Source organism: Phycodurus eques, chromosome 10 (genome assembly GCF_024500275.1).
Source record: "Phycodurus eques isolate BA_2022a chromosome 10, UOR_Pequ_1.1, whole genome shotgun sequence".
Taxonomy (NCBI): Eukaryota; Metazoa; Chordata; class Actinopteri; order Syngnathiformes; family Syngnathidae; genus Phycodurus; species Phycodurus eques.
Genome location: NC_084534.1, coordinates 17,258,089 through 17,273,881, shown reverse-complemented (window position 1 = coordinate 17,273,881; position 15,793 = coordinate 17,258,089). Strand labels below are relative to the sequence as shown.

The following is a 15,793-nucleotide window of genomic DNA, read 5'->3' as shown; positions in this document are numbered from 1 at the left end:
TGAGTTTCAAGTCTGGGTTTCTATCCTATGTTAGGGTTTGAAGTTAGGTTTTCAAAGCATAGTTTCAAATCAGTGTTATAGTTTTAAAATAGGGTTTCAAGGCCAGAGTTAGGGGTTCTGGTGGAAACCCTAAAAGTGGTGGCTTCCATTCTTCAAATCCTTCCTGCTTTCCTTCTTTTGTTTTTATTTATTATTATATCATATTTAAAAAGTTTATACCTAGTTTTAGCCAACCCTCTTTATTATTCTTTTATTGTCAACTTTCCTGCTTTCACCAGATTCGACATCTTACCTGATGACTGTTTAATCTCTTCTTTAAGGCGTATTTCACCAGAAAATGTTTGGTTCCTTTATAAATCGAGGGTGCACTGTGTTTGCTGTGGTAGTATAGAAACTTACTGCTAACTACTGTAACAACATTAACAGCAAATTAACTAATGCTACTGTGCACTCAACAATGCAGTTATTTTATGCAGATTGTGTCCATAATAATGCTACGTAAAATAGCTCCAGTATGTTAAAAAACAACAACAACAACAACCTTTGTTGTGTATTAATTAAAGTAATACCCCAGCATCCATCAGCCTCTGGTTGTGTATCTATAGTCAAATGCTGCAGACACCCCATAAGAGTTTGACAGGTCAAAACAAGTCTACACAAATGAATTCCATCGTCTTGACTTTGTCTCTAGGGCAGCTGTGCGCTGTTTTTGTTTTAAACTTTTTTTTTTTTTTTTTTTTTTTCATGCACTTCTGCCAGGAATAATATACTGTACTTACCTTGGCAGTAGTAGGCAACCTGGCTGGTCACTGAATGGATCACAAAGTGGCGAAAGGAATTTTTAGATTCAGTCATGTTAGTTTACTCTCTAGGTCGTTCCTAGTCAGGTTGCATTTGTCCTTGAATGGGACATTTTATGGACAATTGATTGGGTTGCAACAAATGAAGTACCAGGAGTCATAGAAACCATTTTAGGGAAACTGTCAAATGTCAGAACACAATGAAAAATATGCGGCACAGTTTAAATTCCACTAAATAATAACAATTGTAGTTTTCTTTATTTTTTTGAATGAGAGGAGCAGATCTTTACAGTTGGTGATGAGGACTTGAAATGGCCTGTTAATTAAGTACTTCCTAATTATAGTAGGTAATTGGCAATTAGGTACTGTAATCAAGTTGCTTCACCTGGTTTACACAGCCTCTTCAAAGTAACTAGATGCTTAACATGTTGCTCTGTGAAGAATTTCACCTAATTCAAATTCAGCTGTCAAATTCCCAGAGCTTATTCTAAATCTATATTAATATTTCATTTTCTTATGCTTTAATTTGATGTTCAGGGAGAAGTAGTTCCTTTTGCATCCGCTGCTGATGCAGTTTTAGTTACCATATGGGCGTCATTTACTCATTTCTACTCACTTTTCCATCACATTCTCGCATGTGACTTTTCTTCCGATGATGCCACCTTTCCCTATAAGACACACTCGATCTCTTCCCCAACAAGATCCTCCCGAGGGGACTGGTGCACACCCATGTTGCCATGGAAACATGTTGCCTGGCTCCACAGAGCTGCATCCTGGATACAGCGGTGACGGACAGCTTCAGGTCCTGTTCCGGGTTGTGGCTCGCGCTCGGGTTTCCCTGAAGCATCGGGCTCATATAACGTGCTAACATCCTGACGTTTCCGACGATAAAAGTGGCAGAGAGAAAAAAATCAATGTGAGACAGGCCGAGTAGAAATTGAGGCGGATTATTCCCTGCTTGCATCACCAAGCAGAACAATTTCAGGCTGGATTGGTTATTGTTAATAGCGGCAATACTGACATCTTTTTTTAAGTTAACATTTTGATCAAACATCAGCTGATGAGGAATGGCCACAGACTAACATCTGACATGGTGCTCACCTCTTGTCGCCCATTGATTTGCTCTCGGCTCATCTTATCTTTGAGATCACGTGCTGCAGGCCTCCCAGCTAATGATGGGAGCAGACGAGATGGAGTGACATCAATGTGCCCGCCTTTGTGAATCCGACATATCCTTTGTCATCGCAGGATTAAAAACACACCAGAGAAGTGGAGGATTAGTTCAAAGACTTATATTGTCAGACACGTTAGAAGAAGCACAGAAAGTGAATTAAAGGTCTGGATAAAGGTTGCTTTTGCATGTGTGTCTTACTTTTCATGTGAATTTAGCTCTGCAGTGTAGAGCTCAGATACTGCAAAACTGAGTTGGGGATTAAGTTTGTGAATTTGGTTTAGAGTTGCTTGTCTCTCGTGTGTACGTGTCTCTTTACATTATGGGCATTTTTGAAGTCTTTCTGCCAAATCATTTCGTAGGTTTTTATACACGTACAGTGGAACCTTTTCAGGTTAAACCCATCCGCTTGCATTTGAAAAGAAGTCTCATATAAAATAATGGAAATGTAAGGATTTAATTCAAGGTGAAATTTACACCTTCATAAAACCTTCATAAACTGAACAGGTAAAGCTTTAATTAAATGTATTTTCACATTCTTAATGCCATAAAAATAATTTATAAGCCTCTGTAAAGCATAAAAACAACAATACACTCTACTTTTCTAACATTAGCTTCTCTTCACACCCCGCGTTAAGACTGGTGTTGCGAGAAAAAAAAAAAATCCACCAAAAAGGAAAATGCATTATCAGAGTAAACGTTTGACATGTCACGTGACATCACCTTTGACCTTTGTCCAGCTGTTTGAATGTGTTTCTGCTGCACTGAGGTCTCGTATGACGTCATCCATGATGGACATGCATGATTTGACATCAGAGGAATATTTTTTCCAAAATATTTGGTTGAATTGAGTGATTGATTTCTGCTTGGTAACATGTTAAACACAAAACTGTTTATTTAGATCATCCTCAAACTAGGGATTGAACAAACTAGTCGATGTGTCGACTTTACAACTTAGCAATGATGGTGAGAGCTGGAAGTCGACTATAGCCAGTCACCTATTTTGACATTAACAACACAGACTTTTCGCAGAAAGCAACAAGTGGTGGGGTCCAAGTGTCATACTAGAAGCGGTGCCTTAAATGTGTGGAAATATACGAGTAAAAATGAGAGCGGGAGCTAGTTCACTTGCCAAATATGCCAGTCAATCCTCAAAAATGATAAAAGCACAAGTACTACAAAAGGCCATCTAAAAGGCACCCGCTAACGCTAGCTGACGAACAGCCTAAAACCTCGCTTCGGCTGTTGGATTCACCAAACGCCCTCCTGTAACTGAGAAAGGAAAGAGACTATACCCACTACACTAAATGGTGTTAGAGTTCCACAAGTACCGAGTATCTGCGAGACGGTGAAGGTGTCTGAGTGTGACTGGATGAGCGAGTCGCAGGGTGGGGGCCAGTGCTATTGAGGATTGCGGGTCGCGTGATCTTGTGTTTGGAGGCCCAAGGCAAACTGTAGCGCTGACATGAAGTTGTCCAATGAAAAAATTGAACTCAATTCACACCAATTAATTCAAGTGTTGAATTGACTCATCAGTGATTAAAATACAGATAACTATTTGGAGAGCGGTACTTGTGTTTTGTTTTGCTTAGTATGAAGCATTATTGAATCGATTAATCATCAAAGCTCTGTGTTGTGATATTGTTCTTGACGTTTGATAGTATCTCATTGTGACTTGCTCTGCAATAAAAAGCTTTCACTTCATTGCCACTGAACTGACTTCAGTGGAGCATTTTATCATTCCCTCTGACATCCGAGGGAGAAAAGCAAAACAATTCAAACGCAAAGCGAAATTGTCTGTCGGAATACTGCATTTGGTCAAAAGGCCACCACACTGTGATGCAAGCTGCTAAAAAAGGATTCTTGTCCTCAAGGATCAAAGGTCATGGAGTTGAAACATCCTGCCTTTGTTTCCAGAGGTCTTCCTGTACTGTGAGGAGACGAGTGTCTACCGTTGTCTCACTTCCTGCCTAGAAACGCTGTCAAGGAAACAATGTTGTGGAGCAGGTGTTCAATGGAGGGGGCAGGTCACTTTTAATGATGATGTACTACCTTAAGGGCTGGAGGTTAGTCACTGGCATTAATATATACTAAGTGCTCTCTTAATGTATCACAATGAGCTCTTAGTAATGAGTAATTCAGAGCTGCATTAATACACCTGACATTGAACTGATGAGACCTTTTCAAAGAGTTTGTAAACACACAGTTACATATACACTGTGCAAAGGAGTACATGTATGCAAGAGTGGACTGGCCCCAATTTAGATACAATGCACAGTCTTCACGAGACATTGAATTCTGCCTTTGATTGATACAGGTGTTGGGCGTGGACAACTGCACTGCATCCTGCTGAGGGGTGTCTCTAGCGCAGTTTTAAAGTTCTCTATCAAATCTATTTGATGATTTTTGAGACAGCTCTTGGATGGACTCAATACGATCGGATACCATACTGCATGTACAGGTGTACCTACTGTTGTGAAGTGAAGCCTGGTTAATAACATACCAACCAACCAACCAAGTGGGAAAAGTACAATAAGTACAATCAGATAAATGCACCCTATAGGCAAACATTCTAGTTTTTTACTATAAACCACAACGTAATTCAGCCAACTTTCAACTTCACCAGTCTCATTCTTTTCTCCATCATTCCTCCCTCCCTCCCCCCTTTCCCCACCAAACAGATAGCAGATGGCTCCATCTCTAAACAGAAACACAGCACACTGCAGGTCTGCCAGATGACAGGCAGCCTAATCAACAATTTGAAATGTTTGATGTTTGCACAAATTCAATGAGTTCTCCTTTGAATAAGCTCATCTGCTCATTTAGAGTAAACTGCCTAAAATATTAATTCATGAATTAGCAAATTGGATTGATTTATTTTCCCAGAGAAACTCAGGATACATTTTAAAAGAGTTACAGTATCTCCATCTATAGTGAATGAATGTATACCCTAACTATGTTATTGAAACAAAGGCGTAAATAGACACCACATAGCAGACTCTCCTTCCCCCTTCAGTGGGCGCACAATTAATAGTGCACCATTTTGGTATCGCCTTCACTTTAACTACTGACATTCATTCACGGCGTTATTCGAAACCACACTTTAGGGACAACTCGCGAGCATTCGTCACTTTGTGAAAACCACAGCCAATGAAGCCCTCAAAGATCTGGAAATCATTCTCCACAGTGGCTCAGGATTTCTAACACACTTTTCGTGTGGGTGACCTATTTTCCCAACCTCGTGTCGAATGTAACGCTGCAGCTGGTAGTTCAGAGATCCCTTTTTGTTGTGGCCCATTTTCAGCGTCTTCCCCTTCACTCACCCACACCACTGACACATTTTCCCTTTCGCCTGGCCTGCTATGATTTGCGTTTTTAGGGAAATAAAACACAAAAGCGGGGAATGGAGCACTTGTGGGAATAGGAGGCATTCCTGGGAAGCTGTGAAGTTGCATCCTTGCGCTCGCTCATGCAGGAGTCGCACACGTTTTAAAAGCCCTGCAAAGCTGTGAAGGCAAAGGGAGGCCCCCTGCATTAAAGGGAGTGCTGGGGCTGTGGTTAACCACATGGTTGAAGCCGGCTGTTCTGAGCCGAACATCACAGGCGGAGAGAGGGGAAGGCACCTCTGCATAACATCATTGCTGCACTTCAAATGACACGCTTCCTCCAAGCCTTTATCCGCAAGGAGGGCTTGGTTGACCAAAATGACACCCTCAGCAGCGTGGAAACGTCGCCTGTGTCGCTGCTGCCGCGTCGCTCGGCAGTCAGCGAGAAAATGCAGTTGTGCGTGGGCATCTTTTACAGTGGTGTGCAAATGTTTGAAGACACTTTTAGATGAGTAATTTTAGTAGTTTTACAAAGTGACCCTAACGTCTCCACACAGGCAAAAACGCATACGTTGAATTACATGTACAACAATTAATGAATTGGAATACACCCGTTTATCGTGGAAGATACGTTGCCGACCAACCAGAAATAGGTGAAAATCTTTCACATAGATTAATATTAAAAACATTTTGCAAAACAACTTTTACACCTCCTAAATGGTTTAAACATCTTTAAACTTATTAAACACACTTCAAATTATTTTGAAGCATTCTTTATTCTCAATCTCGTTCGCACAGTTCTCCAAGTAAGAGGCAAAGCAAGCCTGCTTAAAGCTGCTTCTTTGTAACTCGCAGTTAAAGTTAACTATAGTGAACATAAAACAAAAAATAATAAATCATTGGATATTTCAACACCAAAATGTTCGACCAAACTAGGGCTGTCACGATCAAATCTTTCGAGAATCGATTATCCTTTAGCTATTTCGTCAAGTAGTAATGACCTTCTCTGCCTCCTCTTCTTACTGTTAATTACGCTGCATCAGGAAACCTCAGAGTTTACCGGCATGTTGCTGAACAACGTGGTTGTACAACTCTAAATTCGGACTTACTGTATTTGTATACTTTGTGTGTGTGTGTGTGTGTGTTGTTTATGATGCAAAGATTCATGTGCTTTGAAAGATTTACATGAACTCAATGCAATTACTCCACATTGGCAACTGTCTACTGTCTAGACTTCAGGGGTGAGTGATCTTATTAAGCATGGGCATTTGACTTTAGTTCCTTTATCTATTTGGAGAAAAAAAACATCTATCAACTCATCTTTAAATAGTTTTATTGTTTTGGTAGGATGTGGCACATTTAATATTATTTTCAAAGGAATGGGAAATGTCTGTTTGAACGTTCTCAACTCCTGTTTCCATGCCAGTGTTCTATGATGCGGATTAATATGGTACCCAGAGAATCTGTGCCATAACGTTGATGTAATTCAACTTTCCATCTTTGACATCATGTCGTCGTACTTTTAAATCAGTGTTTGTACATGAACTTATGGAGTGCTCTAATCAGTCATTTTGTCTGTCCTTTTTCTGCTGTGTGTGGCAGTGGAGCCCTCTGCTGAAGTGGCCATCCCATCATGAGTCTGATTGTGTCAGCCCCCCCCCACTGGTCACAAATTGTGGCATAAATCATTGTTTGATTAATTCTGCCTCGCAACAAGAGGCTTTTAGTGAATCAGGTAGGCAAATTGCAGTCTGTGGTTTAGTACATTGCAGTTGAAAAAGCAAATCTGCATATAGTGTTTCATGTAATTTAAGATGTCGCAACAGGACTGGAAAAGACTTTATACCATTTCATCTCTAACACGCAAGGTAGTACATCACAGCGAGTGTTAGATTGTGTGTCCCTTTGATATTTTCTTTTCACTTGAAGATGACGTTTTGACAGAAACTACAGACGTGCTTCCTTATTTTCCATCCTCCATTTTGTTCACAGGAAAAGCTCTGAGAGTGCACAAGCGTAGACATGCAGCAAAAATCTCAGAAATCTCATCTGTTTCTGCAATGAGGGCAAACATGATTTTATGTGATAGAAAAACGCTGGCTGGTTTCTTAATAAAGTTTACCCATTTGTACTGGAGGTTTTGGGCCCACTCCTCACATTTACTGTGGCTCATCTAACTTCCAGGCGGTACTTTTGTTCTGCAAAATGGACCTTTCTCCCTTTTTGGGAGTGATTGCAGCTGGTGACAGCGCTACAAAGAGGGGTCAGGTTTCTCTGGTGGGCCCACTGGCATAAGGAGCTGCAGCCTGCTTGGCAGCATCAAGTTCCTCTTGAGGAGAAATTTTACTCCACCAGCAGTGGAGCACATACTCTTCTCATTACATCCCTGCTCACACAATATTAAACTTTCTTTCATTATTTTCAATTATCCATGCAAATATATTTTATAACCTGTATTACTGCTTAAAATTAGTGTTGCTCTACTAATACAGTACATTATATCCAAACAATGTAATCTCTGCCCTCCTTAAAAGCAAATTTAAAGGACTATTTCATGCATTTATTGTCTCTTTATTGAACTGAATTGCTAGAAGCGGGGCCCGCGGGCATTTACATACTCAGTTGCAAAGAGGAACAGGCATCTCTTGGGGGAGGCCATATTCATCCATCCATTTTCTATAGCGTTTATCCTCATTAGGGTCCTAGGTGAGCTGGAACCTATCACAGCTAACTTTAAACGAGAGGCGAGGTCTGCACTAGACTGGTCCCAGTCAGTCACACAGAATAAGTAAACAACTATTCGCACTCACATTCACAGCTATGGACAATTTAGTGTCTTCCATGAACCATGTGTGATTGGCTGACAACGAGTCCACGCTGTAACCGCCCCTCCCTCAAAGTCAGCTTGGATAGGTCACCCGTGACCGTAAAGAGGACAAGCACTATAAAAAAAAAAAAGAAATCGATGGAAGGATGGATACTGTAACAATATAATACTGATTATAATAAATATTTTATTATATATTGTATTATATCATTGTTAAATACAATAGGGCTTCAGCAGTCACCTGAACCCGAAGTTCGAATAATGTAATGCTTCGACCTAAATGCAGAAGTTGGTTGCTCATAACCCCTATTATCCAACAACAAATTTATGGCTAGTGAAAACGCTGAGTGGCAAGTAACTCTGGGAAACCACTAGCCACACTGGCTGGTGAGCAAAAACGTTTCATGTCAAGCCCTGTATAGGATGCAAGTTGACTCTCTTTTTTTGTTTTTCTTGGACAGAAATCCGTAACCAGTTGGTGGAGCAGTTCAAGTGCTTGGAGCAACAGTCGGAATCTCGCATCCAGTTGCTGCAGGACCTCCAGGATTTTTTCCGTCGCAAGGCTGAGATTGAACTGGAATACTCCCGCAGTTTAGACAAACTCTCCGAGAGGTTTTCCTCCAAGATCCGTAGCTCCAGGGAACACCAGCAGTTCAAGTAAGTCCGCCATGGGTTTTCGCTTCTGTCCTCGGTGGGTCTGTTTTTCCCCTAATCACAGCACTTATGTCTCTGCGTCTCTTTATTGCAGTTCAGAAAACAAAATATTAAATCATTTTATGTAGTGGATTCTCTATTATTGTAATCAACATCAGGACACGGCGCATTAAAGAAGCTCGAGGTGGACATCACAAACAATGGACTCACCCTGCTTTAGTTCAGCACTTGACATTATGCAGAAAAGCTTTTCACTCAATGTATGAAATCACATTCTCCATCTAAATATGTAAAATTCATGCTCCACGTTAGAAATTGTGAATTTCCTTTCCCTCAGTACTAAAGAGGGTCCCAATCAAAGCACCTTGTAATTTAGCCATGATAACAGCTTACTTCCTACAAAAAGAGTACACTGATGATGGCAATGTGTCGTATGTCTTAATTATGTCAAATTCTGAGACTGGCATTAACATTACCGCCGTTGTGCACTATAAATAATTGTATCATAGTCGTCCAACTGCTGACCACAACAATCAATATATTGTTGAATTAATCCCTCTCATAGTGTCAGTCAAAACTGAGCGTTGTCTTTAATACGGCAGAATGTTTTGATACATAGGAGGGTGTGCAGGTGGTCACAGAGTTTGTGGTTCAGTCAGTGCATATAGGCAAATCAGTTTTGTTGGACCACTTTTTTTCATTCGTACTCTATCACACCCATCTATTTTCTGAACTGCTTTTCCTCACTAGGGTCGCGGGCGTGCTGGAACCTATCCCAGCTATTTTAAGGCGAGAGGCGGGGTACATTCTGAACTGATCGCCAGCCAATCGCAGTATATATCCATCCATCCATCTTCTGAGCCGCTTCTCCTCACTAGGGTCGCGGGCATGCTGGAGCCCATCCCAGCTGTCATCGGGCAGGAGGCGGGGTACACCCTGAACTGGTTGCCAACCAATCGCAGGGCACATACAAACAAACAACCATGCACACTCACACCTACGGACAATTTAGAGTTGTCAATTATATTATATTTTATATATATATATATATATATATATATACATACACACACAACATACTATACTGAGTAAATAAATTTTGTACAAATCCGAATGCAAATGTGGTTACATGATTCTTTGTATTTATTTTTTTCCTATCTGTTATTGTAAAATCTAAAAAGATCAAATCTGTTATTGTCAGGTTTTTTATGATCTAATGAGTGTCATTGTAGTTAGATGCATTGCAATGAGCATTTGGTCTTGCTGGCAAATCGCATCACTTAGCATACATTCAATCAGATTTCTCTGATGTAACACCTTATCACGGGCCTATTTTCATGGTGTCTGGGGATTGCTATGACATGGAATGTTAGGCTTTGTGATTTATTAACCACTAATGTAGTCCTCTTTCCATGTATTTTATTGCCATTTAAGCTCTGCAACAAGATCTCGATGCATGCACTTTGCATTTCTTGGTGTATTGCTGTTTCTAGGTTAAAGAATGATTGCATGTAACTACATTGATCAACAAGGTCTCTACAGAGGAATCTAAAAGGAAAGGAAGTTACTTGTTACTTGATCGTCCTGAAAATCCATGTGAAAGTGTTCTCGCAGGAAGCCCTAGCAACACATTGACACACGACTCACGCAGGGCATGAAATTAAGCTCTGCCGCTCCCAGAATCCAGCACCTCGGGGCCTGTCGGCGTGCTTCTCTCCAAAATCCGGAGCAACAGATCTCAGCCTAAACCAGCGCCAACCTGTCATTCGACTCCACCTCAGATCATAGTGGGAGGAAATAAGGCAAAACTGCAACCTGAAAGTTGTCATATTTGCTAGTTTTAAGTGTGAACACCTCCATCAATGTCAGTGTGATGTTTGCTGAGAAAATAATTATTTTTGGTCTGCGGTCCATCTGTCAGGCTTTGTGTAATAAGGCTGTTGTGCGACAAAGAGTGGAGTGGTGCTCTTCATTACTCCCTGATAGACAATATTAACTTAGGACAAGAAACCGACAGAGATCATGATGAAAATGTGATATATGGAGTACATATATACTCACTACCTTTTCAACATTAAAACAACAAAAACAATATAACAATAACAACAACAACAAAATAAACATAAGATATAAGCAGCAATACTTAAATCAAGTGGACTCATGGGTATTATAATTATACGAAAAATAACACATTACATTGATTGATTTGAATAGTAACTGTAACAATGATGGGCTTATAGTTTACATATTGCTATGACATATTATCATGTCTGTCTGCCCCTCTGGATTGTCATCCATTCTGTGATGATCAAAGCAGCATTTTGAATGAATTCTATAAGCTAAATGTGTCAAAAAAGGGTTACTTTTTTAGATGTATGCGGTGATAATGAGAGGATGACTAACCTGCTTTAAAGGACAAGTGGACTATTTTTTTCCCCTGGCCGACTGGTTAGAGCGTCTGCCTCACAGTTCTGAGGACCGGGGTTCAATCCCCAGCCCCGCCTGTGTGGAGTTTGCATGTTCTCCCCGTGCCTGCGTGGGTTTTCTCCGGGCACTCCGGTTTCCTCCCACATCCCCCAAACATGCATGGTAGGTTAATTGACAACTCTAAATTGCCCGTGGTGTGAATGTGAGTGCAAATGGTTGTTTGTGCGTTGTAAAATCGTTGTAAAATCACCTTGAATGCACCCTATGTTGCCTGTAGCAAGCATGTGTCGTTATTCTGCCCTCACTGAGTGTGCTTTAAGCGGTTTAATGACACCTCACATTTCGATTTTACTGTAAAACTAAACACAACAAAAATAATTACACACATTTTAAGTTTAAATACAGGACGTCTCTCAAATCCTCCGCTCATACTCGTAGTTTTACGTTTTACTGCATCCATGAGCTGCAGTTCGAAGGTGGATACAGTTACAATTAGTGTGAGTGCGTGAACGCACAACTGGCACGCACACAGCGTCAATTGCAAAGTGAATTGCAAAACCGAAGAACCACGTTCCATAAGGGCGTATTGTCCTTTGCAGAACGTACCAAACAGTACTGTTTTACTGAGGACCGTAGCATCCCTACTTAAAATTGGCTAATTTCAACAAGACAAGAAATAGGTTTAGTGTAATTCCTGATATAGATCATAGCCATCCCAGATAGTGGTTGTGAGCGGCATGGGGGATAAACTTGGGAGCCATCTGATTGAATGCTAAGCAATTGCTTTGATCTTCCAACGACGCCATGAGCTGATGATCATTGCCACATTTGTGGTCTCTGTGTCCATTATCATGCCTTTCATCTATTGCCATATAGAAGTCACCCTAACAAGCACACCAAAGAACTGTGATGCTATTAAATGTTTTATTAGGCAGCAGACAAAAGCAAAAATATGTCTTTTATGTCTTTTTTGTGTACCGGCCCCATGGGACACACAGGCATTCAACACATTACATGGCATTGTACTGTCACCACAGTTGCAGCTAATAGGAATTAAATGGTGGAACAAATTAGGAGTGAGCACAAAAAGCCAACAAAAAAGACAACAACTTGGTGTGTGTGTGCACTCCTGGACCAGGCAAGAGGGCAATCACAAATCCTGTTAATAAGATGTGACACGCCCTTTATGTGTCTATACTCATTTTTGTGTAATTCGGTTGATGGTGAGAACTGCCTAAAACCAAAAATGGGGCTGGGGAAGAAAAACACTTGTTAGTTTATAGAGACATAAAACAGAATACTAATCTCTTTTATGACTCTTTATCATTAAAGTTAATTCTGCCTCTATCTTTGAAATCATATATTTGTGTGTTTGGTTTGTCATCTGTAGTACATACGTACACTATATGGGCAAAAATATTTGGACACCTGGCCATCACTTGCACTCTTTCAGAATGTAGAGCGTGTCTATGGAAATAGTTTTATTTCAGTATACTGAAACAATGATGATCTCATCTGAATTTTCTCACAAATTTACCTACCGTATTTTCACGACCATAAGGCGCACCGTATTAAAAGGCGCAGTCTCAGTTACGGGGTCTATTTCTGTATTTAGCACATACATAAGGCATTATTGGGCGCAGGCATGGTAAAACATACGCTAGCTTAAAAAAGCGTTTTTTCTGGGTTTTTTTAAAAACAGCGGGAGCAAAACTTGAGTTCGATTGTACTTTATTGAAGTATTTAACTAATGTACTCACGTTATTTTTTGATCAATCCTCATCCACAAATCCATCGAAGTCCTCATCTTCTGTATCCGCAATGAACAGCTGGGCAAGTTCTCCATCAAACATGCCGGGTTCCCTCTCGTCATTGTCGGAGTCTCGTTGCCGGGGGGCTGTTCAGCAACGATGCCGGGATTTTCCTGCTTCCTCCACCTGCGAACCATGGATTCGTTGATCTTGAGTTCTCTCGCGGCTGCTCGATTCCCATGTTCCTCCGCGTAGGTGCCATTTTTGAGGGTCCTTAGCCAAAGCGATGTTGTTTTGCACAATGCACATACTGGCGCTATATACCTACTGGGGGCGTGCCTTTAGCGTCCTCCTTCACGCACACCCTTCCCCCTTAAACGTCCGCATGCTGTCCTCAGTCACGTCCGCCTCTCCTCTATATAAGCAGCGTGTCGGCAGGAAATGCTCCCAGTCAGTCAACCGGAGCGCTCATCAAAGTCACAAAAGCATTTACAGATTTTGGAACTCGGTGCACACATAAGGCGCGCGCCGCATTATAAGGAGCACCTTCATTTTGGAGAAAATGTAAGATTTTTAAGTGCGCCTTATGGTCGTGAAAATGCGGTAGTATGAAATCCGGGCCTGTTTAGTTGAACAGGTGATAACACAGTTTAATTGTGCCTTCTGGCATCTAGTTGAAGCGCATTGAATTGTTCTGCCTGTCACTGTACATCGCAGGCATAGATAGATGCACAAAGACACATTATTTGTAGTAATGAAATAATAATTCTTGGACCAATTAAGTGGCATTGGATGATTTTCTGCAGCACACCTGATGATCTCTCACGGCATATGAATGCTCCATGCCACAGTAGTTAGGAATGGTCTATATGGTTTAATTACTTTGAGACACAAAAAGTAATCTAGAACAGACTTTAGTGAGTTAAGTCAGAGCCTGCACTCTGTTGGCAGCACCTTTCCAGTGCAGAACGCCAAAGTGATTTACAGCTACTGCAGCCACAACACACTGACCCAATAAGAACTATTGTGCTCCTCTACTAAATCTCATTTGGCACAGTGAGAAAAAGCACCTCTGAAGGATTAGACCTCGGTTTGACTTTAACTGTGAACTTCCATGAGTTGATGATGTGCCTCATTAAACTACATATGATCACCGTTGAGTGTCATAAGAGTAGATTTAGATGGAGGATCACGTATTTGGAAGATAAGGAAGGGCTTCGCATTGTTGTCTTAGTGTGTGAGTGTGCGCTACTCTCTTGAGTGCATGTCTAAATGATTGAGGATGATTTCACGTTGCCCAATCTTCACATTGGAGCTGTTCCTGTTTTTAAAAGTTGCTTCTTTTCTAAGCCATCTGATGTCTCTGTGAAAATGTATCAACAAATATGAATTCCTACTTAAATCTGTTTAATTTTCAATATAATGTCTCGTTAAATTCTAAATTTGGTGTGTTGCACCTTGTGTCCCAAACATGTTAGCCATGAAAGAGCCACTCTAAAGCTATGATGCATATTCTCGCTTTATGTAGAGAATCCATCCATCCATTTTCTGTACTGCTTATCCTCACTAGGGTCGCGGGCGTGCCGGAGCCTATCCCAGCTATCTTCGGGCGGGAAGCAGGGTACTCAGTCCACGCATTTTTTTGTTTTCTGAATGAACTATAGGCTAATGCAAAAGCTTGTAAGTACTGGCCATTTCTTTATCTTTCTTTCTATCTAAAAATATCTGATCTTTTTCAGCTGATACCAGTCATGTATAATTACTGCTCATGCTTAAATGGTCGCTATGGCAACCAGCATCTTTGGCTTTAGTCCCACTTGGTGTGGTAACATTGTCAACCAAAGACTACTTTTGCGGTCAGATGTTAAACTAAACCTCTGTTGGGTTCATTTGCAGGCAGCAGTCAGTAGGGCCACCCTTATCCCAAAGCAAAGTGCAGCTGGTGGAAGTCAGCGATTCATGCATCAATAGATTAGCTACTTCACAGTATGAGCTTTTGCAGTTCTATGCCAAAGCTCCGGCCCCTGCCTGCATGCAGCTGCACATTAGCAAACATTGGCAGTCTTCGTCTACAAGCAAAACTGCTGTGTGATGTGCAAACCGGTAAAAATAAAACAAATGTGTACAGCATGTGCCCATGTACCATTTTTGTCTTTTGAAACAGTTTGGCTCTTTTCTGTGCTGTTTGGTCGGTAAGCAGCAGGTAGACGCGGTGTGAAGAGGATTAAGAGCATTCAGCGAGCAGTCTTTGGTTTGATAGATACACACTTCCTTCTGGGAAATCTGGCTGGGACACATCAGAGGATCTGGGTGATTAAGATGACGGCATTCAAGCATAAGGCGTGGGCGCATAATGCTTGTTTGTTGCACCCCGATACGCACATTATGGTGACATCTTGAAATGGGTTTATCGGTGAATCAAAGTACTCTCCCAACATACAGTACACTTACATCCACATTATATTTTTTCCTGCAGGGTGCATGTCAGAGAGGAAACATTGACGTTGCAGTGTGATGGTTCTCATGGTGCATAGCCTTCTCCATCTTAATGATATCCTGTGTATGAATCCACAGATGCGATGCCAATTATTACTGACCCCACACCCTGCTCGCTGTAGAACATTAACCCCTTCACAGGACCAACTGGAAGAAGAGCTTCCCTCTATATACAGTAGTATAAAATACAGTCTACCAAACATCAAATATTTAATAAACAACGGTGGCCGACTGGTTAGAGCGTCAGCCTCACATTTCCGAGGACCGGGGTTCAATCCCCGGCCCCGCCTCTGTGGAGTTTGCATGTTCTCCCCGTGCCTGCATGGGTTTTCTCCGGGCAC

The 15,793-nt window shown here is 41.2% G+C and overlaps 1 protein-coding gene across 1 annotated transcript in view; it reads left to right on the top strand.

The window, feature by feature from the left end:
- Positions 1-15,793, top strand: part of srgap3 (SLIT-ROBO Rho GTPase activating protein 3) — a 71,560-nt gene that overhangs the window by 12,878 nt on the left and 42,889 nt on the right. The window contains 1 exon segment of the mRNA XM_061687805.1: positions 8,586-8,781. Coding sequence (XP_061543789.1) covers positions 8,586-8,781 — 196 coding nt within the window.